Here is a 27,404-nt window from a genome sequence, read left to right as displayed (position 1 = left end):
GATCTGACGGACAGGGTAAGCAGCAGTGTGTGACTCTTTGCTGATGATGCTGTGGTGTGTGGGAAGGTGTCGAAGTTGAGTGACTGTAGCAGGATACAAGATGACTTAGACAAAATTTCTAGTCAGTGTGACAAATGGCAGGTGTAGAAAAATTTAAGTTAATACATATGAGTAGTAAAAACAAACCCATAATGTTCAAATACAATACTATTAGTGTGCTGCTTGACACAGCCATGTCGATTAACACCTATGCATACTGCTGAAAAGCAATATGAAATGGAATGAATATGCGAGGATGATAATAGGAAGATGGATGGTCGACTTCGGTTAACTGGGAGAATTTAAGGAAAGTGCAGTTCATTTGTAAAGGAGACTGCAAAAAGAACGCTACTGACACTACTGTGACACATTGTTGAGTACTGTTTGAGCGTTTGGGATCCATATCAGGTCGGATTAAATGAAGACAGAAGCAAACCAGAGGGAGGCTGCTGGATTCATTACTAATAGGCTCAAATAACTCACAAGTATTATTGAGATGCTTCAGGAACTCAAATGGGAATCACTGGAGGGAAGGAAACATTCTTTTTGAGCAGCACTTTTGAGAAAATTTAGAGAGCCAATATTTGAGGCTGACTATGGAATGGTTCTACTGCAGTCAACGTACATTTTGCATAAGGACCATGAAGATACGCAGGCATACAAATAGTCCTCTTTCGCGCTCTTTATTTACAAGTGGAACAGAAACGGAAATGACTGCCAACACCATATGGTGGCTTGTGGATATAGATGTAGATTTACATCTTTGCAAATCAATGAGTACACCCTACCTTTCCAGCAACTCCCATTTCCTGTGTTCTATCTTTCGCTATCAGAGATGAGCACTCTGCTTGCAATATCTCCCGACAACATGCAATCAAATAGTTTAAATACAGTGGGAGACAAGTACGAGACAGCACTGGTTTCTCTTTAAATTCTGACACATAGAAAATATCAAATATTACTTGTTGCACTAATAGAGGCAAACTCTACAGTGTTTGTTCTTTTCTAACAGGCAAAAAACTCAAGACAGTAACTGTTGCTGGATACTTATTGGAAACTCAATTGTCCTCCCTTCAATGTGTATGGACTTCTCATACTTTTTACTGCATCAGCATCAAACTATCACTCTACAGTGAGTGCCCCTTAGAACTCAGTTGCTGTGCTGCTTGCTCCTAGCTGCTTCATGGTAATCACTGTCTTGGCCCCCTGCAATGGCCATTTATGTGCTGATTTTTCAGGTATTTTTGGATGAGTTTCTTCCATTGAGATGTTTTCACCGTACTCTTTTAAAGTTCTTCCTACAGTTTCTCCCAGGTTCTCAAACATTTTGGCTGTATCAAAGTGTCTGGTACTCACCTTGGTGTCCAAGGGTGATGTCCTTGCCGAACCATTTCAGCACTGTTAGTTCCTCTGCAGAGTGTCAACAAGTCTGACTTCATACAGAGTGCTGGCCCAGCTGCTGATATCTGCCTGACATTATGCCTTGTGCACTGTTCCTGAAAGTCTCTCTCCTTTCCTAACAGCCATGCCCCTTATCAGATTAATAAAATTTGATATTCGTGGGAAATGGTTGCTAAACAAATCTAACAATAGCAAAATGTTGTGAAAGTCAGTGAGACAAGTCTTGAAGGTTGATATCGAGTTACCAACTCTTTCATTGTATGTAGTCTTAAAGCTGGCTTTTAACTGTTCCAGCACTTTCTTGTCACAGTGAAAATGGACATAACTGCCTGACTTCAGTTGGGTTTGAAACACATTTAACTCACACTGAAAAGATGTAACAGGGTCATAAGTTGAATAATCAATCGACTTTGGCCTTGTATTTAACATATTTAAATGATTAATTAAGTCAGTCAAAAACGCTAAGTCAAATAACCAACACTTATTTCTTAATTTAATTCAGAGATATTTCTGTTCTATCTGATCTGATCAACTAAATTTAGAAACTGCTTCAGCGTTTTATTGCAACTTCACTATCTTTATTTTTGTGTAAATCAAATCATATCAGTATACTCGCTGTCAATGTCTTCATGAAAAGTTTTAAATTGTCTGTGATTGAGACCTTGATACTTTATGAAATTAATTGTTGGAACCACATCTAATGACCTGCTGCACAAACTCTCCTGGTGGATTATACGGTGTAACTGCATGAAATCATCACTGTGCACTCCTAAATACTTCTTTAGTACTGATACAAATCCAGAATTAATTTGTACCATGGAAGGCACCTGTTAACTTAGTCAGATCTAAATCAATGTTCAAACACTGTTCCAATGAACATATCACTATTACTAGTTTGTCCTGACAGTAAACTCAATCCAATAAAATCTTTGCAAACTTAAAATTCATGAGTGTTTATACCATGTGCAAGCAGTAACAACTGGGGTGTGGAGGTGGTGTAAATTGATTCATCAACAGCCAATGAAAAGTAAGCAGATTTATTTGAGCAAGTTTTTAATGCATCCTTTATATTTGACACACTGCAGTATCTTTCCTTTGCACAGTCATTCAATTTAGCTGAATGTTCTCGAAATGTTTAACTGATTGTGGGCAAATCTTTTTAGCAGCTATTTTGAAACAATTTACAACAATCTCAGTCCATAAATAACCAGCGACTTTCTGCTATAAAGCAAGATATTTCCAAACTTATTTCTGTTGCAGTTTCTGAATCTTTACCAGGATTTCTGAACATTGCTTGCTGACATGTCAACTGCTGTTTCTAAAATTTTTCTGTTTATGTAGTTCTTTTAGCAACTTAGAAAATTCAGAATTCAGACAATCTTAGTGTCTCTAAGTTGTATTTCTGTGGGAAGGCTACAACACTTTTCCAAGCAAGGCAAACGATGATATTCAGGAATTGCAACAAAAAAAAAAATATTTTTCAATTGAGCTATTCTGAAACTGCCTCTTTTCGCCCTGTAAGTTGGGGTTTCTACTTGATCCTGCTTTATTGGGTCTCGGTTTCATTTTAGCCAGTGAAGCTTCGCAACTATATAAAGAGAAACAAAAATGTCTGTACTGAAAATGTGGGAGAAAGAATGGTTACAGTATAACACTTTCTTATATTATTATTATTATTATTATTATTATTATTGGCTGATGAGTGAGAAGTAAATTCTTACAGGTTCAGAGAAAGACGTATAAAACTGTTGCTTACTTTCATCGCAAAAAGTTCAACACATTGATAAGTAGGCTGATGAAGCTCACTGACTAGAATACACAAACCACTGATGACTAAACAAGGTTGTTCCCTACAGGCCCATATTGTAGCTTTTGCTGCAACAACTGCACTCTCACTGAAGCGTGTACATTCCAAAATAATGTGTCATGAGACAAGATATTATTCCGAATTAGGATCCCCGCCCCCAACACCAGCTAGACTACAGTGGATCAAATGAACTATTCTCAAAATTCCCTCTCCTTTCTGGGAGGGAAGGAAAGATAAGTAAAAAATTTAAAAAAATAAAATAAAAAAATTACAAGAACGAATGGTGAGGGGCAGCCCCCCATCAGATAAATGGCATGCCTCGTTCTGCTTGTGGGTTGTGGTCTGTCATTCCTGCCACAGAGCTACCAAATTGCAGGGAAGCTGACGGCTATGTTTCATTCGCTGTTCCAAATAATCATGGACATTTTCTATGACATTAGGATCGGGTCATTTAATGGATCACTCAAGGTGCTACAGGTTACCTGGATGTTCAACAAACGAGGAATGTATGCATGCAGTCCTGTGACCATGGCTGCTGCCGTCTTTGATGACAGGAATGTCTACATCACGCACTGAGGTGACTAAAGTCATGGGGTACCTCCTGATATCATGTCAGGCCTCCTTTTGGCTGGCATAGTACAGCAACTTTATGTAGCATGGACTCAACAAGTCACTGTAAGTCTCCTGTAGAAATACTGGAGCTGTCCATAAGTGAGAAAGTGATGCCAGTGTAGGTTTTTGTGCACGAACTGACCTCTCAATTATGCCCCATAAATATTCGATGGGATTCATGTCAGGTGATCTGGGTGGGAAAATCATTTGCTCAAATTGTCCAGAATGTTCTTCAACCCAAACACAAACAATTGTGGCCCAGTGGCATAGGGCATTGTCATCGATAAAAAATTCCATCATTGTTTAGGAACATGAAGTGCATGAATGGCTGCAACTGGTCTCAAAGTAGCTGACCATAACCATTTCCTGTCAATAATTGGTTCATTGAAGACCCAGTCCACTCCACAAAAAAAAAAGAAAAAAAAAAAAAGAAAAAAAAAAAAAAAAAAAACAGCCCACACCGTTATGGAACCTCCACCACCAGCCTGCACAGTGCCTTGTTGGTAATCTCAGTCCATAGCTTCGTGAGGTGTGTGCCACACTATCCCTACCTTCCGCTCTTACCAACTGAAATCTGAACTCATCTTACCACACTCCCATTTTCCGGTCATCAAGGATCCAACCGATACGGTCACGATCCCAGGAAAGGCAATGCAGATGACAACGTGCTGTTAGCAAAGGCACTCACATCAGTCATCTGCTGCCATAGCCCATTAATGCCAAATTTCACCTCACTGTCCTAATGTATACATTTGTCAATATCCCGCATTGATTTCTGTGGTTACTTCATGCAGCGCTGCTTGTGTGTTAGCTCTACACAGCTGCCACTGCTCTTGGTTGTTGAGTGAAGGCTGTCAGCCACTGTGTTATCCATGGTGAGTGGTAAAGCTGAAATCTGGCATTCTTGACACACTCCTGGCACTTTGGACCTCAGAATATTGGAATCCCTAGCAATTTCCAAAATAAAAGGTACCATATGTCTACCTCCATCTACCATTTGACATTCAAGGTTTGTTAATTGCCATCATGTGGCCATAATCATGTCGGAAAACTTTTCACATGAATCATGTGAGTACAAATGACAGCTCCACTAATACACTACCCTTTGATGCCTTGTGTACACAATACTATGACCATCTGTGTATGTGAATATCAATATAATGGCCTTTTGTGAGCAACCCATCTCCTAATGTCCACTGCATTCTATTCTCTTCGCAGTGTTCACTCCTAAACTGGTTGAGATGGAACTGCACACACTACCAGCAACAATTCCTGTGTTTTGAAACTGAATACCATTGAGAAGATGTGACACTCGTCGCCAGTCCCTGATGGTTAGTATCCTATCATGACTGCTGTTCTTACAACTTGTCATATGGCCACAAGTGGTGTACCATTTCTTATAGACATGTTGGACAGTGCCTGTTGATACCCCATCAAATCAGGCAACTTCATTTGTGATGTGATCATGGGCATGTCCAAACAAAATACAGTAGAGTCTCCATTGTCCGATCTTCGGTTATCTGACCTTCTGTGTTATCTGACCCTTTCACCACGCCAGGCGTGCACCAGCAACCTAACCTAACCTAACCTAACCTAACCTGACGACAGGTCAGTGACTAACATGTTGTTTGTTGATACTCAGTTCATTGTCGCCATCTGCTACTGCTCACTCCTCAGTGCTAACTTAGATCTGTAGTGGAGTGGACTTGTTGCACTTTGTTTATTGTAAAAATTTGTGGTGATGGCTTCAAAATGGACAAAGCTGGTCATTTCAATGGAAGAAAAACTTAAAGCTTTCAAAAGAATAGACAATGGTGAAACTTTATTAAAAGTGACGCAAGATTATAATGTCAGGAAAACAACAGTTGGAGACTGAAAAAGGAACTGCAATGAAATTGAGAAGTGGTGTTCTCAGTGAGCAACCTCAGCTGTTTTGGAAGATCGGAAAACCACGAAAAAAACATGATTATGAAAAAGTAAGAAGCTTTGTTCCTATGGTTTACTCAACATAGAGATAAAGGTGTACCCATGTCGGGACCAATTTTGCAGGAAAAAGCCTTAAAGTTTCGTAACGAACTAAACGAAGGTTAACCTGATTTCACATCGAGTGTAGGTTGGCTCGATAGATGGAAGAAAAGATACGGAATTTGACAACTTAATGTCTGTGATGAAAAGCTTTCAGCAAATTTTGAAGCTGTTCAATTGTTTAGGAATAAACTTCATGAGGTATTGGACAAGGAAAACTTAACAGGCAATCAAATTTTTAACTGCGACGAGACTGGTCTCAATTACAAAATGTTACCAGAAAAAACATTAGTATCAAAGGCCAAATAGGCAGCGCGAGGCTACAAACGTAGCAAAGAAGGAGTGACAATTCTTGCATGCAGTAATGCCGCAGCAAATTTGAAAATGAAACTGTCTATGATAGGTAAGGAAAAAAAACGAGAGCATTTAAAAATGTATCTAAAAATGCTTTAGCGGTGAAATATTAAAAAAAAAAAAAAAAAAAAAAAAAAAAAAATTGCTTGGATGAGCTCAGACATTTTTAAAGAATGATTTTTTTAAAGAGTTCGGGCAACAAACTGAAAAGTTTTTGAAAGCCAACAACTTGCCCCGAAAAGCACTGTTGCTTCTAGACAATGCCACTTGTCATCCTAATGAAGATGAACTTCAAGATCAAGATATAAAGGCCATGTTTTTGCCTCCGAATGTCACATCCTTATGTCAGCCTATGGACCAAGGGACCTTAGAGACACTAAAGAGAAACTACCGCAGAAACTTGCTTTCCTCTTTAATTAATGCTATGGACAAGGGAGAAGACATGCTAGAGCAGTTATGCCATATTAATTTGAAAGACGTAGCTTTTGACGTGGCCCAATCTTGGGAGAGTGTTGGAGCAAATACAATTGAAAATCCTGGGAAATTTGGCTACAGGAAAATCAAGAAAATTCTCCAGATGATGAAAATCTACAGCAGCAGACCAAACCAGAAAATACTACCCTGCTTTCATTGTTACGAAAAGTTCTGGGATGTGTTGACGCCACAGAAGATGACATAAATGAATGAATTGTCCAAGATGAAGAATTTGAAGTGACAGATGAAGAAATAGTCAACATGGAAAACAAAAAAAAGAAGACGAAGAAGCGGATGTAGTGAAGGAAAGTGTGCCCAAGATTTCTCACAACAGAGGACACAAGGCCTTAGAAACTGCTTTAAAATATGTAGAGCAACTGGAGGAAACATCGTCTACCGAGGTTTTACTACTTAAGAGACTACGTGATTTAGTGGCAAAAAAACGGCAAACAGCAGGCAAACAAAAGATGATTACTAACATCTTCACACAGTAAATATCTATTCAGTCTAATTTGATTTGTATTGCATTAAATGTTTAACTCATTTGGCCTACTTTAGTTTAATTTTTATGTTTTTTTGTATTATTTTCCGTGTTATCCGACCTTCCCGCTTATCTGACCTTGCCGCGGCCGGTTTAGGTCGGATAATCGAGACTCTACTGTAGCTCCTTTCTGCCATTTTTTCACTTCCACCCATCTTGTTGTGCCAGTTCCATAAAAGTGACTGGCACATACACACTGCTTTGCCCAGTTAGCTTATTAACCAAGTCCCTTCCTAACAGAGCACCATTGTTTCTAGTACTACCATGAGGAAAGTGAATATTGGGTTTGCCCATAAGTACAAGCTTTTTTTCTTTTTCTTTTTTTTTTTTTTTTTTTTAAAAAAATTGAAAGTGTTGTGTGAAAATAAAATGTTCTGGCAGTGTTTATTATGTTCTTTGACAGAGCATTATGTGCTATACAAAACAGTGTGATTAGTTTTTTATACTGTTATACTTTGTTCTTTTAAGGATATTAAAATGGAGAGTCAAGTTGACACACAAAAACATTTTCAACACCTGCCTTCTGCATTTATTCTAGGTGCCAAAGACACAGAAGCTGCTCGAGAGATTTGTGACTGGAATGGCAAAGAAGTGATGCCTCTTAGGATCACGCAAAATTGGTTTAAGCGATTCAAAGACTGCCATTTTGACCTCAAAGATATGCATGATCCAGCACAAATTTTAGAACCAAAAATTGGATATGGAAATTTACTTACAACAAATGCAATGAACCAACAATGATATCCAGTAAAAACGATCTAATCAGCGACATGGTGTTGTTCTACAACACAACTATTTCCTCATATTGTCAAGGTGTCCATTCAAATGTTTGGCTGGGACGTGCTGCCACATCCTCCGTATTTGCCTGAATTGGTGCCTTCAGATTTCCATCTGTTTCAATCCCTCTCTAATGTATTGCATGGCATTTCACTCCATAGTGTTGTGGAACTGAAGGCTAAGCTGGAGTATTTCTTCAAGTGGAAACCAGGCGACTTCTAACGTCATGGCATTAAACAGCTTATTGGAAATTGGGAAGAAGTTGTGCACAACAATGGAGAGAACATTGATTGATTTGTTGTTCATATCCTGTTTATTTTAGTGGAAACCTAAACGTAAAATAGATCACGACTTATGGGTCAACCCAATACATACGATGGACCACAAACCTGATAAACAGTTTGGATCCAATGCTAAATCATTTAATTTGGTATGCAGCCTTAGTACGTTTTGTGTGTGGAACAAATCACATGAAGCCCTGGATCCGAGATATTACCAAATCATTGTTCCATATAGCACTGATTCTGTGTTTTGGGATTTATTTTCATGGGATGGTTTGCCTTCTGGAGAAACTGAACCACCAACAATCAAGTGAGAAACAAAAACTAGACACATCAAGACAGCAGATAACTCATTCCCTACTGGTCACAAACAGGACTCTGCAGGAAACTGCAAAAACATGAACTTAATCTTTCAGTAATGTTTTCTTTAGGTTTAAAGAATATTAATCACTATACAAGTGAATAAAACACCAAGAAACATTTTTAAACACATTTGACCAAACCACGCAGTCTCTACAGTTATTTCAACTCTTTGTTCTGGTTTCGCAGCAGTCAATCCCATTACAACTACTAAAACATTTATTTATTTATTTATTTATTGACAGACTTACCTTCCATTGTATATGTCTTGCCAGTACCAGTCTGCCCATATGCAAATATTGTGGCATTGAATCCATCAAGCACACAAGAAACAAGTGGGCGCACAATCTCTTCGTATAAATCTTCTTGCTGAGAACTAAAAACCAATTTTTACTAATTTATTTAAAGACCACAAATTGATTATAGCTGCACAAGAGAGTAATTAAACATAAAAAGGTGAAGACAGGTACAACGTCTTCAGGTATGCAGCAGTTAACCTTAAACTGAAATGCGCTTTCATGTTTCACACAGTTCTTACAGAAATAATTTTGTATCTACTATTACTATTTACTATTAACAATGCAGAGCAACACCGGAAATCTTAGCCAGAATTGAAAATGATTAACTATGTCAGTGAAATTGCACTGAATACAGTGCCTGACAAAAAACGTAAAGCATCCACATGGCGAGGAGAAATGAAACGAAATTCCTGAGTTCAGAGGGTATGTGATGTCATTTCAGTGATTACAATATTGAGTCAAATTTACAAATAAATTGGCAGAATGAGCCCACTTTACCAGTTGCACTCCTCCTGGCCTTGATGAATGTGCCTATTCATATGGGAAGGCTGATCCTCTCCTGGGACAGGCTGGCACACAGCTGTTGTAACTAGCCTTCGACATTCTGGGTACTAGCACTGGGACAGAACTGATATCCAAGCTGGTTCCATTTATGTTCTGCAGGGTCAAATCTGGGAATCTTGCTGGTCATGGAAATACCGCAACGTTACACAGACAGATCACAGGGATACGAGCCATGTGTGAATGAGCATTGTCCTGATGCAAGAGAGGTAACACATGGGGATGCAAGATGTCTGTGACATACCATTGTGCTGTCAAGAGTTCCCTCAGTCACTACTACCCATGACCAGAAGTCATACCTGATGGCTCTGGCTCTCCACACCATGACACAAGTACCATAACTGTATCTCTATAAAACATTGGAAGAATGGGACCTCTTCACAGTCGCCACCATACTTGGCAATCACGGTCATTTTAGGTAGTGATGAAATATGATTCACTACTGTACACAATGTGATACCAATCAGCTGCAGTCCATGCTTCCCTGTCATGGCACCATTCCAAATGCAGCAGTTTGTGTTATGCTTTTATAGCCAACCTATGCACGAGATGGGAATTCTGTAGGGAAAAAGTCTAGAATAGGGCTAGTAGCATACTTACGTTTTTCATATAGGAAAATTGTCAGCGCTTGCTGTGAGGTATGATGGGAACAAAATAAAATGTTTCAGCTGTTTGTGTTACACAGTCAATGAGAGAGCTACAGGCAGACTGTGTGTTTCGAAGTAACACATTCGAAAGAAAGGGTGACACATTGTTGTAAGTGAGGATTAAGAATTTAACTGCTCCTTGTCTGAGTTAGTTAATTTAAACTGTGCTAATATCTGCAAACCAAGGGCAGCGTCACAACCCATGTTATGTTCACCCAGTGAAATATTTCTTTGGTATTACGCAACAATCTGCATGAGCACATGGGAGTAGGTAGGTGGCTCAATAATTTTTAATTAAATCATGGGCGAAGATAAGTGGATCAATGATTATCTAATTAAATCGTGGGAAAAGGTAGGTAGATAAGTGTTTATTAATATATCAAATGTGCGACTGTTTTAATAAACAATGATCACCCTACCTTATCCCATGACTTAATTTAAAAACATTGATAAACTTAAGAGTGCTTGTGCAGATTGATTATGTAGTCATTTCACCACCACATTTGATGCATTTTCATGTCTCCGCAATTAATCCACGAGACATGCACCAACGATTCAACAAACGATGTCGCCATGCAGAACTAAATCACTTAAATCAGCCCACTTTATAGCACTCGCTGACATAGTCGCACAACATCTCTCTCAAAACTCACTAATAGGCCGAAAAACAGCAAACAAGACAATGATTTCAATTTTGGCACTAGAAATACGTTGCCTCACTTTTCACCTCTTAATAGTTATGAGAAAGAATTATCCCACTGGCTACACAAACTAACACATTGAAAACCTATGAGCAATAGACGAGCAACAGCATGACTGTCATTGTCCCTGATCTAGATTTTAGCCATTCTGTAGTCCAGCTGCTGCTAGTCTCCAACCAATGATGTGGGATGACACAGAAGGTTGCAGGGAGTCTCTTCTTTTTCTCAGATGGCAGGCACAGATGTGAAGGGGTTACAATGGGATTGTTGCAAAATGCAGATACCTCCTTTGTGGTGGTCAGACAGGGCAGACTAGAACCTTTACCATGAATACAGCTGCACTTAAATTTCCATTCAATCCAACATTAGACCTCTGTCACATCTGAATGCCCCACAAATCTGGATGCTGCAAAGTTCAACTAGCCATCCAAATGGAGATCCAAAACAAGACCCCCTTCAAATCCTGTCAGGTGCCGATAATGCTACCTTACACAAGTATCCAGCATCTCCGTCTACTTCACAGTGATCACTCAACATCTGATGCTGTTCACACACCTTGTACACCCTACTACATCTGGTAACACTAAACACAAACATTAATACACTCTGGTGGCCATTCTACGTGTCTCTGAGAATTGCTACTTTAATTTTTTTACACATCCACTGATGGTTTGTACATGCACAAAGTTACAATGGCATCTGGCCGTGTCTTCTGGGTGCTTCACTTCTTTTGTAAGGCAGTGTATATAAAAATTATTTTTATAATTACAACAAACTATAGGTTGAGTTTTTGGAAAAAGAAATACATTCGATTTAAGGAGACTGACTGACTAATTATAAAGTTTAATCAGTTTTTGAAAATATAACTTAATTGGATAGATGAAAAATCTACTCACCAAGCTGCGGCAGGAGAACACACATGCTTTTTATATGTGTGTTCTTCTGTTGCTCTGACACACTAACTTTTTATGACACAATCACAATCAAGTTTGGCCCACAATGGCAACCTTCAGATGTTACAATAGTAAAAAATAAAAAGGTCATATTAAGACCTTAAAATAAGTAAAAATATTTTTACCAGGTCTACTTGCGAGTTATTTAAAGTGCAATATAAATACATGTGGATCATACTTACTGACTGTGTATGGTGAACTAAAGTTTGTCAAACTAAACATAAAACCAAAAAATTAGGGAATTATATAGAAAACACAAAGTGTACTTTTCTTTCCTACTCTTTGCACATTAGGTGCACACATCCTCTGTACTTGTAAAAACTATAAAACATGCACATTTGCAACAATAGTTCAGTCAGTTATCTTTAAAATATAAAAATTGTACAGGCTGTTACAGCAGTAAAACCATACTGAAAACAGTCTAAGGTCTTTACGATGAAAGGAACAAAGGAGTAAACCTTATGGTACATATTTTCGACAGCTGAGGATGCTGTTCCTTGGGCTACTAGATATTTATGCCATTTCCCACAAAATCAGATGAGACAACACAGACTGGACACAAGTTGGCATTCTGCTGCCATTCCTCTTCTGGCTACGAGATGTTTATGTTGGATGGGCAGACACTCAGAAGTGAAGATGTGGCTTGGACGTCATAATGATGCATTTTGTCACAGGCAAGCCCTTCATCAACTGGAGAACACATGCAGGACCCTGAAACTACTTCAGCTGAAATGATTGTTGTAAATATTGAAGTATTTAACCCATTGCAAATTCATTCAGCTCACTGAGAAGTTTGTCTGGTTCCTTCCATTTCATAATATAGGTCTCGAGTTGTTCTAAAATATCTAACTGTTAAGGCTAATGCCGTTTTATTGCTGCCAGAGGGGCATTCCTTAAATCTTAAGTCAAAAGTACCTGACTGGGCAATTTAGCTTCTTTCACAGTCACAGCTTGATATTTTATGGACCCCACATTTCCCATATTTATTTTTCTTACTTGGCTAATTATGATACACTTCTTTTTTTCTATTGTCTGATGTCCTGAAAGCAATTTTAACTCCATTCCTCCGGAAAATGTGCTCAATTTTATCTGATATTTTGCTTATGGATTTCCTAGTAGCACATTAGACATTATTAGATGCCACCTGCACATATGGTTTATTTCGTATCTATATAATCTTTCTAATATGGTACATATGGTGTTCACTATTTCTGTGTCATATTCATTTGTAAGAGTGATCAGTCTTAATAAACCTATTTCCTTCTTCACTTCCAGCTGTCATAAGGGAAACTGTATTATCGATCCTGACATGTATACTCCTCAATTTTTAGCCAAGTACTATATCTGCATTTTATCTCCACTGTAAAGAATAACTGAACTCATATTTTATAGTATACTATTTCTGTAACAATGTCTGGATTCAACTACAAAAAGTCTTTTCTAGCTAGTTAATAAAAATATTTGGTGTAGTTCCCACTAAGCAGTCTCTCACAGTCTGTATCTTGCCTCTTTACATTTACTGTTAAACAGAAAATAGTTATATGACAGAACAAACTGTAATATTTCTATAAATTCTACAGCTTCACCATGGTCATGCATTTACTACACAGAAGATTTATTTATATTATCTAAGGCTTTGTCAATAATAATGTTTGTATGCAGTTTCTCGATATCCATTGAAGCAAACATAGCACTATCTGCTACCTCAATTTTTTTATTTTCTGGGCAAAGGTCGCACTGTTTCTAATATTAAAAGAATTCTTCACAATTAAAATTCACTTTCAATATTTTGTTGAGCTCTCTATTAATTTTATACATAGGACAATCCGCGTTATTAACTACTGCCCTGATTGAATTTTCTTCTTTATGCAATTTAATTTGTGACCTCTTGATGGGTGTTCATGCATTCACAACCTTTAGGTACCTTCTATCTTTAACTGAAAACAGAAAATCCAGAGTATCTATCTTCTGGTCACTTCTTTAAGGAATCACTTTGTTGGGTCTTTAACTTCTACAACATTACTCTACTTACAGAATTTTTCTATCTTCGAATGTAATCATTATCGTGAACCATCATGGCTGTTTTCCCCTTGTTTGCCTTAACAGCCTGAACTTTCTATCTTGAAGCTAATTATTTGGTTTTATAAAAATTTTATTGTCAGTGAGTTCTTTTTGCAAAAGATTCTGTGAACTTCCTACAAACTTTTTGCTTTTGACCACATTAATAAATTGCTCACACCACTCAATTTTCTTATCCTACTTGCATTTTAACATCAGCTATTGTATTTCTAAAAACTGTAGTTCTGTTTTGCTTTCTCCTTGTATTTATTATAGTGTAAACCTTTGTTTAAAATGTATAAACGTTGTGAAAAATTCTTGTCAGAAGCATTGAGTTGTCAACAGATGCACACAAAATGATGAAAACTTGCTAGCTTTCTGATTTTATCAAAGCTAGCAAGTATTCTTCCTTTTTTGTGAGCCTATCAACAACTCAACACGTCTGGTTTTCAGTATGTGGACTCATTTAGGATTAAAGTATTCATTTAAAAGGTAGTGTTCATCATTGTTTAAAAACATGGCAGACAAATTACCAGCCTGTTTTTTTTTTTAAAAAAAAGAAAAGAAAAAAAAAAAAAAAAGATGGACTTCTTGCACTTTACTTTTTTGCCGTCTGATCCCGATAAGACTTAAAATTAATAATTTGATTTCCTTGTATCCTCAATTAAAATTGGTTTCTTATGTACATCCTCCTATTCCACACAACAGAAAACTGTACTGTAAAAGCATATTACTGACTGATAGGTGTCCTCTAATTATTTTTTCAATTATGAGCTGTTGTATGTTACAGGTCCCCTTCAATTCTATTTTTACTCACCTTAACTCATATTTGTGCTCAATTCTTAGCACTCTGAGAAGAATTATTCATCTTTATTCTTGCGTATTTAGGAATTATCCTTAAATATCAACATTTCTTGTTAATGTCAATTTAAAGTTGTTTCTAAGTTCTTTAAGTTTTAGTTTCACTAAAGCTCCTAACTTCTCCAGAAGCCTGAATGCCTAGTTTTGGGAAAAATGACATGCCATTCCTGGGGAATGTGACTGACTTCTTACCAATTTCTGTTTATTTTTTACACTATCACTATACATTGAAGATTTTGTTATTCTGTACAGAAGCAAAAATCTAACAGTGTGCATTCCAAGATAAAATTGATGGGGGAATATGAAAGACAGAAAGAATTTTTTTTAGATTTGACTTATTTATAATAAAAATGGCATAAATACATTTCAAAAATATAGAATACTTACATGTAAAAATGTGACTATCATTGTCCATTCCAATCATCCTCTACATCAGAAACAAGCATACTTTTACTCTAGGATACATACAATAATACAATTTCCATTGTGCCAAGCCAAAGTGAAGAAAGAAACTGGCACATTAAGACAGGTCGTCCTTGCAAATGAACATGATACACAAATAGTGAACAGCATATATATTAAATTAGAAAGAATATAAAGACTAGAAATAAGTCACATGTAAAAATGGCATTCATGTACACTGCTACGAAATACATACGCAAAACATCAGACAAAATTCAGCACTTATTCTGCACAAGTGGCTTTAAAATTGATTTAAGGATATCAGATAATATAAAAACAACAGTGTGCTATAACTTGCCACATAAGAATAATAAATATGATAAATCTGGGGTCTATAAAATATCATGCTGTGAATGAAAAAAAGAAAAAGAAAAAAGGCTATATTGCCAGTCAGCTCCTTTTGATTGAGATTTAAGAAGGACATCTAAGCCAGCAACAAGACAATGTTATCTTTACATATGCAATAGAGGGGTAACAATATTGGTAACATTGATAAACAACTACAAATTGTTCATACAGATGAAAAAAGTAAATGGTTAGATATTTTAGAACTCTCGAGATATAATATGAAATAGAAGGAACCAGTCAACCTCTTCAATGAGCTGAACGAGTTTGCAATGGGTAAATATTTTAATATTTATGACAGTCTACTCAAAGCTGAGGTAATTGCTGCATCCTACATGTGTTCTCCAGTTGATGGTAGGGATTTCCTGCAACAGAGTGCTGGCTGTGACGTCCAAGTCACATCTTTACTGAGCGTCTCCCCAGCCAATGTAACCACCTTGTAGCCAGAAAAGGAGTGCCAGCAAACTGCAGCAGAATGCTGACTTCGGTCCAGTCTGTGTTGCATCCTCCGAGCTTATGGGTAGTGGTAGATATATTTAGCAGCCCACAGTACAGCACCCTCAACTGTCAGGAATATGTACTATAATGACTGCTCCTTTTTACTGTAAAGATCTTAGGCTGTTTTAAGTATGGTTTTACTGCTTTAATGACCTGTACTCTATTTTTAAATTTTATGAATAACTGATTGAACCTACTGCAGACTGGACATATTTTATGGTTTTCACAAGTAAAGATTGTCTTATAGAGGATATGCACATGTAGAAGAAGGAATAGGGAAAGAGAAGTACACTTAGTTGTAGCTACATAATTCCCTGAATTTGGTATTATGTTTAGTTTGACAACACATGAACTATTTTTTCACCAAATGCTGCCAATGGGTATGACCCACATGTATTTTAATTGTACTTAACTAAAAAATATATCTAGTAAACATAATTTTACTTGTCTTAAGGTCTTAATACAAGCTTTATATCTTTCCTATTATAGCCTCTGAAGATTACCATTATGGGCCAAAACTGGTTACGATTGTGTCAAACAAAAAACTTATACTCTTAAGTAAAAAAGACATGGCAAATCATGGCTGACACATTATAATGATTCAAAACAATAAACAAAATACAATCAACTCAATGTGTGTTTGTATGTACTTACTTCCAATCGTAGACAGCATCGAATGTAAAAACTTTCTTTCGAGTATTAGTTTCATCCCTGGGATCTGTTATTTCTATGACACCTCTTGATGGATCAACATCCACAACCCTAAAACATTAAAAATGAAAGACAGTTAGTAATGCATTTCAGTGATTTTATTTCACACACAATGATCAAAATGTGAAACTCATTCTGAAATACTATACGAAAGAATTACATCGGGCACAAACATAACTCTGTTTCTCCTCACTTTAGAATGCATGATATACAGAAATTAGGTGATAAGACATTTGAATATAAATTGGGCCTAACACACTCCAGAAGCACTCTGGTAACTTCCAAATAGCCACTAATCTCTCATACACATGCAAAAGCATGCAAAATTAGTACATTGAAATCAGAAATACAAGCCGCTTCAATAGTAAAGAAAAATTAAATTGACAACTTATTATTAAGGAGCTTCCTACAAAAAGAATTAGTCTCAATGTCCCTGACTGCAAAAATGATAAATTTTCTAAACAGATATTTCTACCATGGATGCTGAAAGTGAGAAATAGTGTGGGGCATTGGGGAACAGGCTGAAGGAACAAGTTCTCCACGGAGGTAGCAATAATGTGAAAAACTGTGTGAGGAATTGTAATTTATGGTGAGGATGAAGACAGACTACACGGACACACACTGATCATTACAAGTGACGAGACTTGGGTTTTGGACCAAATTATCTATCTGAGGCTGTACAGCAACAGCCAACTGAAATAATACTATATTGCTGAATACAGCACCAATAAGAATACACCAGTCCATATGACTATATGTTGTAAGAACCATTTGGTGGTATCAGTACTATTTTACAAATAGTTTATGGATGGAATTTGAAATAATTCATGTTGTTTGACTGGAAGAAAGCAAAAGATTTGAAATACTGTATAAAGAAAAAGTAATAATCCACCTGTCCATCACCTATACATCTTTATGAAATAATTTTCTCTTTTACGAAGCCCATCTGCAACACGCCAAGACAGCATCATTTTTAACTATGACAGATGTTTGTATTTAACATTTCTACAAGCTAGCTCCAAAACAACAATGTAAATATCACTTAGATTCACATGTGTATTGTTCAATGTGTTGTTGGAACTTTCTAACATTCATTGCACTGGTCACCTACAGTGATCTGCTGCTTATTCTTTTTCACATCCTCCAATTTTATTACTATTGTTAGCATCATCATAACCTTTAATTCTTTTTTGATCAAATATAGGTAATAAAAAGCAGATATAAAGCCAAGGGTGGTAAAAAACTATTTAGTCACATCAGACAACATAAAAATTATTAATTGAGGATGAAACTACAGAAAACTTTCTTTTCTTAATCAGACCCTCACCTTCGATGGCCATCTGCAGTCTCTCTCTCATTCATAGGTCTGCATCTCACTACTACTTGGACAGCCTCATTTGAAACTTCACGAGAGGACTGAAACTTTAGTACGCAGGACGATGTAAACCGAGAAGAGAGAGAACAAACACACAAAATTACACAATAGATAACACTGGCATTCCAGTTTTAGTTTTATCTGCTATAATAATATAATGCTTAGTACATTTATCTCAATTAGGATACAAAAATTAACATGCATCTTAATGATGCTAACTGTTGCTCAGGAGTGCAGAATATCTTAACAGTTTTACATAACTGAAGCTATAAAGGATATACAATGAAGGAAAATGTGAATGGTTATTGGTGGGTCTGATTATTATGAGTGTCACACATATGATGAAAAACTTAACTGGAATACACTAAAAAAGGAACATCTAATATTTAAAACATACTACACCCTAAACTCAATAAAAATTCTTTTTAGAATGAAATCTATGAACTTTATCCAGTCCATGAAGATAGAATTACATGAGTAACAGCTTTCATAGAGCCATATAAGATATTCTTTCTATGCTCCATCACAAAAGGAAGGAAATCTCAATATCTTTGCACCTTACCCACTCTAAATTTTTCGCTTCTTGCAATATTTTTCTAGCAAAATATTAATTACAATCAATTATTCACTAAGCTTCCACTCACTGGCCCAATTATGATACTGTTCCATGCAATGTGTATATGAGAGCTCCAGTTTTAATTCACACATGTCAGGTTTTATGGATTTCTGGAGAAATAACAAGTAGTAAAAAAATGAGATATAGGCCATAACCAGATAACTATATGGAATTGGCTTTCATGCCAAACTAGCCAATTTTTACTTCCAAATTGCTTTGAGAGTTATCTTAAGACTTCTACTTTTCCTTTGCACAGACTAAAAACATTTAATTGTAGTGATTCTGCAATGGACATGAATACTGAAGTTTACTTTTAATACATAAACTCGAACATGTATCCAACATCAACTATCATCACTTTCCTCCTACATAATAACAGATGTACTACTAAAGTTAAATATTTTATGTATAGTTCCAGCAAATCTTAGTAATGGAAATAAATATATTGCATAACAAATACAAAAAGATCACACGCAAATGGAAGTAACAATCATCTCTTATACACAGTCCAGTCACATTAATGTCATCACTGCCTACGTTTGACCTCAACGTGCAGTAACTACTCACAGACGGCAGCACTAGCAGAGCAGGGTATATAGCGTGTGTCGGGGGATGTGAAGAACAGCGCAGCTGTTATCGTAACGCTGGAAACTGTGTAACTTATTTGACTTCCAAAAGGGCATGATCATTGGCTTTCGGGCCAAGGGTGGAAGCATTTCCCAAGGGGCTAAGTTTGTAAGCAGTTTGCGTGCCACCGTGGTTAAAGTATACTGGGCATGGCAAAATGGTGATACCAAAATCCAGCGCTGAGGCAAATGTGATGCAATGTGGGCCATAGATGACAGGGGTGAACGATGGTTGCAGAGATGTGTATGGGCGAACAGAAGAGCAACTGATCACCTAGATGAACCAAGGGGCTACCAACAGTGTCCCTTCAATGACCGTTCAGCAGACATTGCTACATATGGGCCTCCACAGCAGGCACCTGGTTCCTGCATCCATGCTGACTTGACTGCTGCTCATCGGTGACAAAGGCTGGAATCTGCACACCAGTACTGCAACTGGATATCCAATGAGTTGTTACAGGTGGTCTTTACATATGAATCATGTTTCGCTCCATTGGGCAGATGGCTGTTGCTGTGTACATCGTGAAATGACAAAGCAAACACCCTGCAACAATTGTTGGAAACGTCCACGCCAGATGAGGGAGCACTGTGCGCTGGGGAATATTTTCTTGGCATTCCCTGGATGATCTCATCCTTCTGTAAGGCACAATGGATCAACGCAAGTAGGCATCTATCCTCGGAGACCACATCCACCCCTACCTGCAGTTTGTTTTTCCTTGGAATGATGGCATTTACGAGCAGCAGACTGCAACATGTCACACAGCTTGCAGAATATGTGTGTGGTTCAAAGAGCACCAGGATGAGTTTACCACACTCCCCCTGGTAATCAAACTCCCTTGATTTAAGCCCAACTGCGACTCTGTGGGACCTCCTTGATTGGGCTGTTCGCACCATGGTTCCTCAACCGAGAAATCTAGTGCCCCTAGGTACCCCTTCCAGAAACTGATTATCCCACTACATGTCTCGCAGTGGTCCGCTTTGCAAGAAGTGGTTATTCAGGCTTTCAATAAGTGGTCACTTTAATGTGACTGGACAGTCTAATCCCATCAGGCCTTTAGAAACACCAGAACTAAGTAGTTGATACTGAGAACAATAACAACAAACAAATATTTGGTAAGTCCCATTTTCACTTACAAAGCAAACTGTCATGTAGAAAATGTCCTGATGCAAAGGTAGAGTCCCCATAGCTACCACATCACGGACTTCTGACAAGGTCATTAAAGAGGGCATACATACTTAGAATGGAGATGGACACAGAACGAGTGACACCAAAAATCATCTACATCATTTTAAAAACAGTCACCCATGAACTTGCTTTAATTGGTTCAGGAGAGCCTAGAAAATCCTAAACTTGGATGGCCAGATGTAAATCCAGTATCTTAACCACTTTCACCTGGATCAGTTTGTCTCTAATGTATGTGGCTGGCAATGAACAATTCCATACGTAGTTCATGTAGAAGGAACCTAACCAGCTATCTGCCAGGCAACATGGGTGTAGCCTGCCAGATAATTTCCCCATACCACTCTCAGTAACTGCTGTTTACTGAAAAGAAATATACAAAGTTTGGAGGTTTCACTAGTAGATGGCATCAGCAGCTTTGTTAGGCAGCTGATTCTAATTTTTCTTAAACACACTTAAACTCAAGTAAATAAGCATTTACTTTCTGCTGATAGTGAATAGGCAATTATGGAATGAAACCAATAAGAAGACAGAGAGAATTGAAAAATCACCTTAAGAAATTAAGTATTTCAGTTACTTTGTATATAAGCATGCATAATCAAAATGTTGTGGGGGATAGAGGATGACAACATTTCATTAACTTTATTGTCTGACTACTTTCACATACACAGACAGAAAAAAATTCACACCACCAAGAAGAAGTTGTGTGACAAACACAAGTTGCTAGGTAAGTTTCTACGTCTCAAAGATGTCTATCCCAATTTCACACTAGTTGCATATGAGTGGCGCTAGTAGTGGCACTATAAGGATACACATCAAGTTTGCTTTAAATACACACTGTAATGGATGCGAGTGTTAGTTACCTTTGAGACTCGGCATGGCAAGTTGATGTTGGTCAAGAATGCATTTAAGGAGACAAAGATGCCATTATCAGCACATCACTGAGTTTGAACGAAATCATGTAATAGGGCTACAAGAGACTGGATGTTCCATCTGCGATATTGCAAAACAGCTTGGCAGGAATGTAGCCACCATACACAATTGCTGGCAGTGGTGGTCATGAGAATGTACAGTCACAAGAAGACCAGGCTCCAGACAGCCACATGGCACTACTGAGAGGAAAGACCACAGTGTTCGGTGTGGGGCTCTGGTGCATCATACTGCATCTGTAGCAGCAATTTGAGCAGTTTTAGCACCAGTGGCACAAAGAACTGTTACAAATTGATTACTTAAAGAACAGCTTCAAGCCACATGCCCTGTGCATTCCACTGACGCCATTTGTGACTTCAGTGGTGCCAAGCGAGAGCTCATTGGTTCTGCCTTGGTACCAGTGACGGTTGTGTGTTGGTTACAAGGAGGCCAATTGTAGGCCTGCAACCAACCTGTCTGCATGCTAGACACACTGGACCTAAACTTGGAGTTATCGTCTAAGGTGTGATTTTGTATGACAGCAAATTTGTACATCAACCTAAAGACTCTGCTTCTTGTGCTGTCATTCCTTAACAGTATTCTAGGGTGTTTTTCTAACAGGATAACGCTTGTCCGCATAATGCTGTTGTAATCCACTATGCTCTACAGTGTGTTGACATGTTACCTTGGTCTGTTCAATCCCAGATCTGTCTCTAATTGAGTACATCTGGGACATCATTGGACAACAGCTCTAGTGTCATCCACGAACAACATTAACTGCCCCTATATTGGACAACCAAGTGCAACAGGTATCCCACAAACTGACAACTGGCACCTGTACAAAACAATGCATGCACGTTCACATGCTTGTACGTGACATTCTGGTGATTACAATGGTTATTAATGTACCAGCATTTCACATTTGCAATGGCTTATCTGTCGTTTATACTAACCTGTGATCTTGCAATGTTTATCACTAAAACATATTACCTAAACAAATGTATTCCCTGTTTTCATCATATAGAGAGAGGTCTCAAAAATTCCATATTTGCTTCACTCTGTACAGAACCATCTTTTTGCACAGGATATTTTATTTACTCTTCCTAAAATATTCTAATCTTCACAAACAACAGATTATAGTACACATTTTGTCTCCCTAGAGACAATTTTTCAATTATTTTGGCTCCTTTATGTTGCTACATTATGATAAATGTGTCATATTGAGAACTGAATCAAAGTCTGTCTACTACGGATTAGGTACTGCCTGAGAACTGAATCAAAATCTGTCTTCTTAGGTACTGCCAACAGAATTAAACATGCAATCCACATGAGCCAATGTATAGATTCACTCTCCCACAACCCCGTTTTATTCTCTTTAAAACTTCATGCCCATACTCCTGTGATGCATGTAAGACTATACTGTGAAGTAAAACAAGTCAGTCCTCTTGCACTGAATTTTATTTCATTGAACCCTTAACTGCAGAATGAAGGCTTTTCTTACCAAAGCACAATTACAAGGTACTTAGGCAGTCTTACGTCACAGTCTCCTTCCTAAGGGTGACAGAGAAAGTGAAAGAAAATCATATAAACAAGAAATTCTATGACAATTCTCCCATCCTTCTCACTATATTATGAAAACACTGTAAACAGTCTAGCAGAGTATAACAAAAATACTTTTAGCAAGAGAAAAGCCAGAGAGCATTCATAATTACTACTTTGTATTCAGTAGATTTTGAAACAGTAGGGGAAAGTAGAGATTTTGATATTCTTAACTGATTACATATAATTAAGTATATTGTAATGTTGTGTGAACAATCAATAATGGAACAGGAATTAAAATGAAGTGTTAAATCGACTTTGCAAGCAAGCTTCTTAAACATAATACAATCTGCCCCAATTTGTTTGTTTGTTATGGTTTTAGGGCGCAAAACTGCTATGGCCTAGGGTGCAAAACTGCTATGGTCATTAGTGCCCAGTCTGTGGCTTAGGGAAAGGTAAAAAAAAACCAAACTGGAAATCAGCAGCAATGGGAGCGAACTCAAAAAGTGGGGAAACTAAAAAACAGAAAGAAAGCGTAGAAAACCACTAAACAAAGGGGGATTGTTTCCCCCAAAAAGAGCTTCAAATGACCGACGTCATCTCACTGACACTAATAAACTTGAAGACGCTATCGACTGAGCGCGTGTCATCTGCTAAAATGGAAGATATCTCAGGCAACAGCTGTAGACGGGCGCGTAGCAGAGTAAAATAGGGGCACTCAAGTAAAAGGTGTCTCACCTTTCACAGCTGAGAGCAGTGGGGACAAAGCATGGGAGGATCACCACTTAAAATATGTCGATAGCTAAAAAGACAGTGCTCTATCAGGAGTCTAGTTAAAATTACCTCCTCCCGATGACGAGTTCGGGAGGAAGAGGCCCAAGCACATGGAAGAGCTTTCATGTCCCGCAATTTATTATTGAGAAGTGTAGACCAATGTGCATGCCATAAAAGAGCAACACTACGACATAAAAAACACTGTACATCGGCGAAGGGAACCATGCAAACAGCAGGCTGAAGAAGAGAGATGCAGCCTTGGCCACTATATCGGCCACTTCATTTCCACAGATACCAACGTACCCTGGGATCCAGAGGAATGCCACTGAGACGCCCCCAAGTGGAGCAATTGGAGGCAGTCCTGAATCCGGTGGACCAGAGGGTGGACAGGGTAAAGAGATTGGAGACTGAGGAGAGAGCTGAACGAATCTGAGCATATAATATACTGTATCAGCTGATGCCGACGGATGTATTGGACACCCTGGAGAACAGTGTAAAGCTCCGCAGTAAAAACCAAACACTGGTCGGGAAGCCGAAATTGATTAGGGGTGTTGCCAACAATATAGGCACTCCCAACACCAAATGACGTTTTTGAGCTGTCAGTATAAATTAATGTGGCATCCTTCATTTGTGCGCATAGAGCAGGAAATGCCCGATGATAAATGAGAGAAGGGGTACTGTTCTTGGGAAGCTAACAAAGGTCACGGAGCAGGCAGGTCCGGGGGCGGAGCCAAGTTGGTACTGAACCCTAGTTGTCAAGAAAGTTTTAGGAAAGTGGAAGGAAAGAGAATGTAGCAGTTGACAGAAGCGGACTCCCAGTGGGAGTAGAGGAAGGGCTGCCTGCGTACCCTAAATCCAAGGAGGCGTCGAAAAAAAGGTCACGGGCCGGATTAGCAGGCATGGAAGACAGATGGCTAGCATAACAACTCGGAAGAACATCCAGCGATTGGACAGTGGAGGGTTGGCAGTCTCAGCCCAGAGTCCAGAAGGAGGTCACTGAGCATCCATATTGTTCAAGGGGCATACAGGGAATCCTGTATAGCCACAATCCAAGTATGGTGAGAGTAACACTGGTCAAGAGCTTGTCAGCAGCTCAAGAAGTCACTGGAGTTGTGAAAGGACTCACCAATGCAGGAACGGGTACACTCAAGAGCACAAGAGATGGCTACCAACTCCACAATGAACACACAAAAGCCATTCGGCAAGGAGCTCAGTTCAGTATGTCCCGCATGAGTATACACAAAGCCTATGCAACTAGCAACCATCAAACCATCAGTATAGACTACTTTTTGAACTCTGTAATGCACCAAGGATGTAGAAAAATTGGCGGCGAAGGGCCTTGGGATGAAGTGAGTGTTTTGGACTTTGTGATAGGTCAAGACAAAGCTGTGACTGAGGGATGCACCACAGAGGTGTATGAGAGTGGGCCTAGATGAGACGTGGTCGAGGAAACAGGTGGAATTCAGAGAGGAAGGACAGGAAGTGAATTGCTATCATAATCCCTGATCTGGGCTGCCATTGTGTGAGATGGAGTTCCTTGTTTGGAAAGAGGAGACAGTAGTTTGCATGCTTAGGGGAGCTGCGAACATGTTTAGCATAACTGACAAGCTTTTGTTGGCACAGTATCTGCAATGGGGCGACCGCAGCCTCCACAAGTATGCTATTCACAGGGCCAGTCTGAAAGGATCCCTTCGCAAGTTGAACCTCACAGTGGTGTATCGGATCTAGTATCTGCAATGCTGAGGGCAATGCCAAACCATACGCCAGAGTCCCATAATCAAGATGGGATTGTATCAGGACTTTGCAAAGCTGCAGAAGGGTAGTGAAATGTGCACCCCAGCTGGTGTTACTCAGGCAGCAAAATGTATTAAGGTGCAGACAGAACTTTCACTTAAGCTAGTGACGAGGGGAATCAACATCAATCGCAAGGATGGCTGACATAGTGTTTAGTGTATCTGGGATTGTAAAACAGTTAAGATCCTTAGCCGCCAGGAAGGCATCTGGCCCAGACGGTATCCACGTAAGATTATATGTTGACTATGCTACAAATATAGCACCATTCTTATCCATCATCTATCGGAGATCATTGGAACAGCGGAAAGATCCATGGGACTGGAAGAAGGCCCAGGTCATAGCTATCTATAAAAAGGGTAGAAAATCGGATGCACATAATTACCGGCCGATTTCACTGACATCGATTTGTTGTAGAATCATGGAACATATTTTGTGTTCAAACATAATGACCTTTCTAGACTCTGAGAAGTTCATCTGCAGAAACCAGCACGGTTTTACGAAACAGCAGTCATGCAAGACACAGCTGGCCCTCTTTGTGCACGATATACAACAGGTTCTCGATACCGGCTCCCAGGTTGATGCCATATTTCTTGACTTTCGAAAGGCGTTCAAACTCAGTTCTGCACTGTCGCTTACTCCAAAAAGTGTGTGCTTACGGTCTATCAGATGACATATGTGGTTGGATAGAAAGTTTTCTAACAGACAGAGATCAGTATGTCATCCTGAATGGGGTGACTTCAACAGAAACAAGCGTGACTTCAGGTGTGCCCCAGGGCAATGTAATAGGTCCACTGCTTTTAACGATTTACATAAACGATCTGGTTGATGGTATTGATAGCAGCATTAGACTGTTTGCTGATAATGCTGTAGTCTACAGGAAAGTAGTATCACATGAAAGTTGTGAACAAATCAATGAGGATCTGCAGAAAATAAATGCATGGTGTAATGACTGGCAGTTATCTCTCAATATTAGTAAGTGTAACGTACTGCGTATAACAAGACGAAATTCCCCATTAATGTACGAGTACAAAGTAAATGCCAAGTCTCTGGAAGCGGTAACATCCGTCAAGTATCTGGGTGTGACTATTAGAAATGATCTGAAATGGAATGATCAGATTACACAAGTAATTGGCAAGGCGAACTCTAGATTGCAGTTTATTGGTAGAATCCTGAAGCGATGCAGTCCTTCAGCAAAGGAAATTGCTTACAATACATTACTTTGTCCTTTATTAGAGTATTGTTCGTCTGTATGGGACCCTTACCAGTTGGGTCTCATTCAAGAGATTGAGAAGATCCAAAGAAGAGTGGCAAGATTCGTGACTGGTACATTTAGCCATCACGAGAGCAATACAAATCTCATAGAAAGTTTGAAGTGGGAGACACTTGCAGACAGACAATGCGCTAAACGGAAGGGGCTGCTCACTAAATTCCAAAATCCGACCTTCGTCGAGGATGTAGAGCATATATTATTATCACCAACTTTCAAATCGCGCGATGATCACCATTCAAAGATAAGGGAAATTATAGCTCATAGTGAGGCGTTCGGACAGTCGTTTTTCCCTCGCGTGATCCGCGAGTGGAACAGGTGGGGGGATATGACTTTGGCGCAAATTGTGCCCTCCGCCACATACCGCTTGGTGGCTAGCGGAGTATATACGTAGATGTAGACACACTAGAGGAGGTATAGCAGAGGCTGCTGCTGGACAATTGATGGCTATGAGAAACAGAGGAACACTCAGTACGAAGTCCTGTGGGACCCAATTCTCTTGGATATGGAGGGTACTGTGGGATGCACCAACTCAAAACCCGGAACATACAGGGTGA

General features: G+C 38.7%; 1 protein-coding gene across 2 annotated transcripts in view; it reads right to left on the bottom strand.

Annotated features, from left to right (window-relative positions):
* The window catches only part of LOC124556505 (kinesin-like protein KIF3B), a 132,193-nt gene that overhangs the window by 90,183 nt on the left and 14,606 nt on the right, over positions 1-27,404 (bottom strand). For both annotated transcript variants that reach the window (XM_047130460.1, XM_047130461.1), the window contains 3 exons: positions 18,095-18,189; positions 16,711-16,818; positions 8,923-9,047 (listed from right to left, as the gene is read on the bottom strand). In XM_047130460.1, the coding sequence (XP_046986416.1) occupies positions 8,923-9,047; positions 16,711-16,818; positions 18,095-18,189 (328 nt within the window). The remainder of the gene's footprint in view (positions 1-8,922; positions 9,048-16,710; positions 16,819-18,094; positions 18,190-27,404) is intronic.

Source organism: Schistocerca americana, chromosome X (genome assembly GCF_021461395.2).
Source record: "Schistocerca americana isolate TAMUIC-IGC-003095 chromosome X, iqSchAmer2.1, whole genome shotgun sequence".
NCBI classification, from domain to species: Eukaryota; Metazoa; Arthropoda; class Insecta; order Orthoptera; family Acrididae; genus Schistocerca; species Schistocerca americana.
The sequence above is the reverse complement of the archived record's forward strand: the minus strand, read 5'-3'. Positions and strand labels throughout refer to the sequence as shown.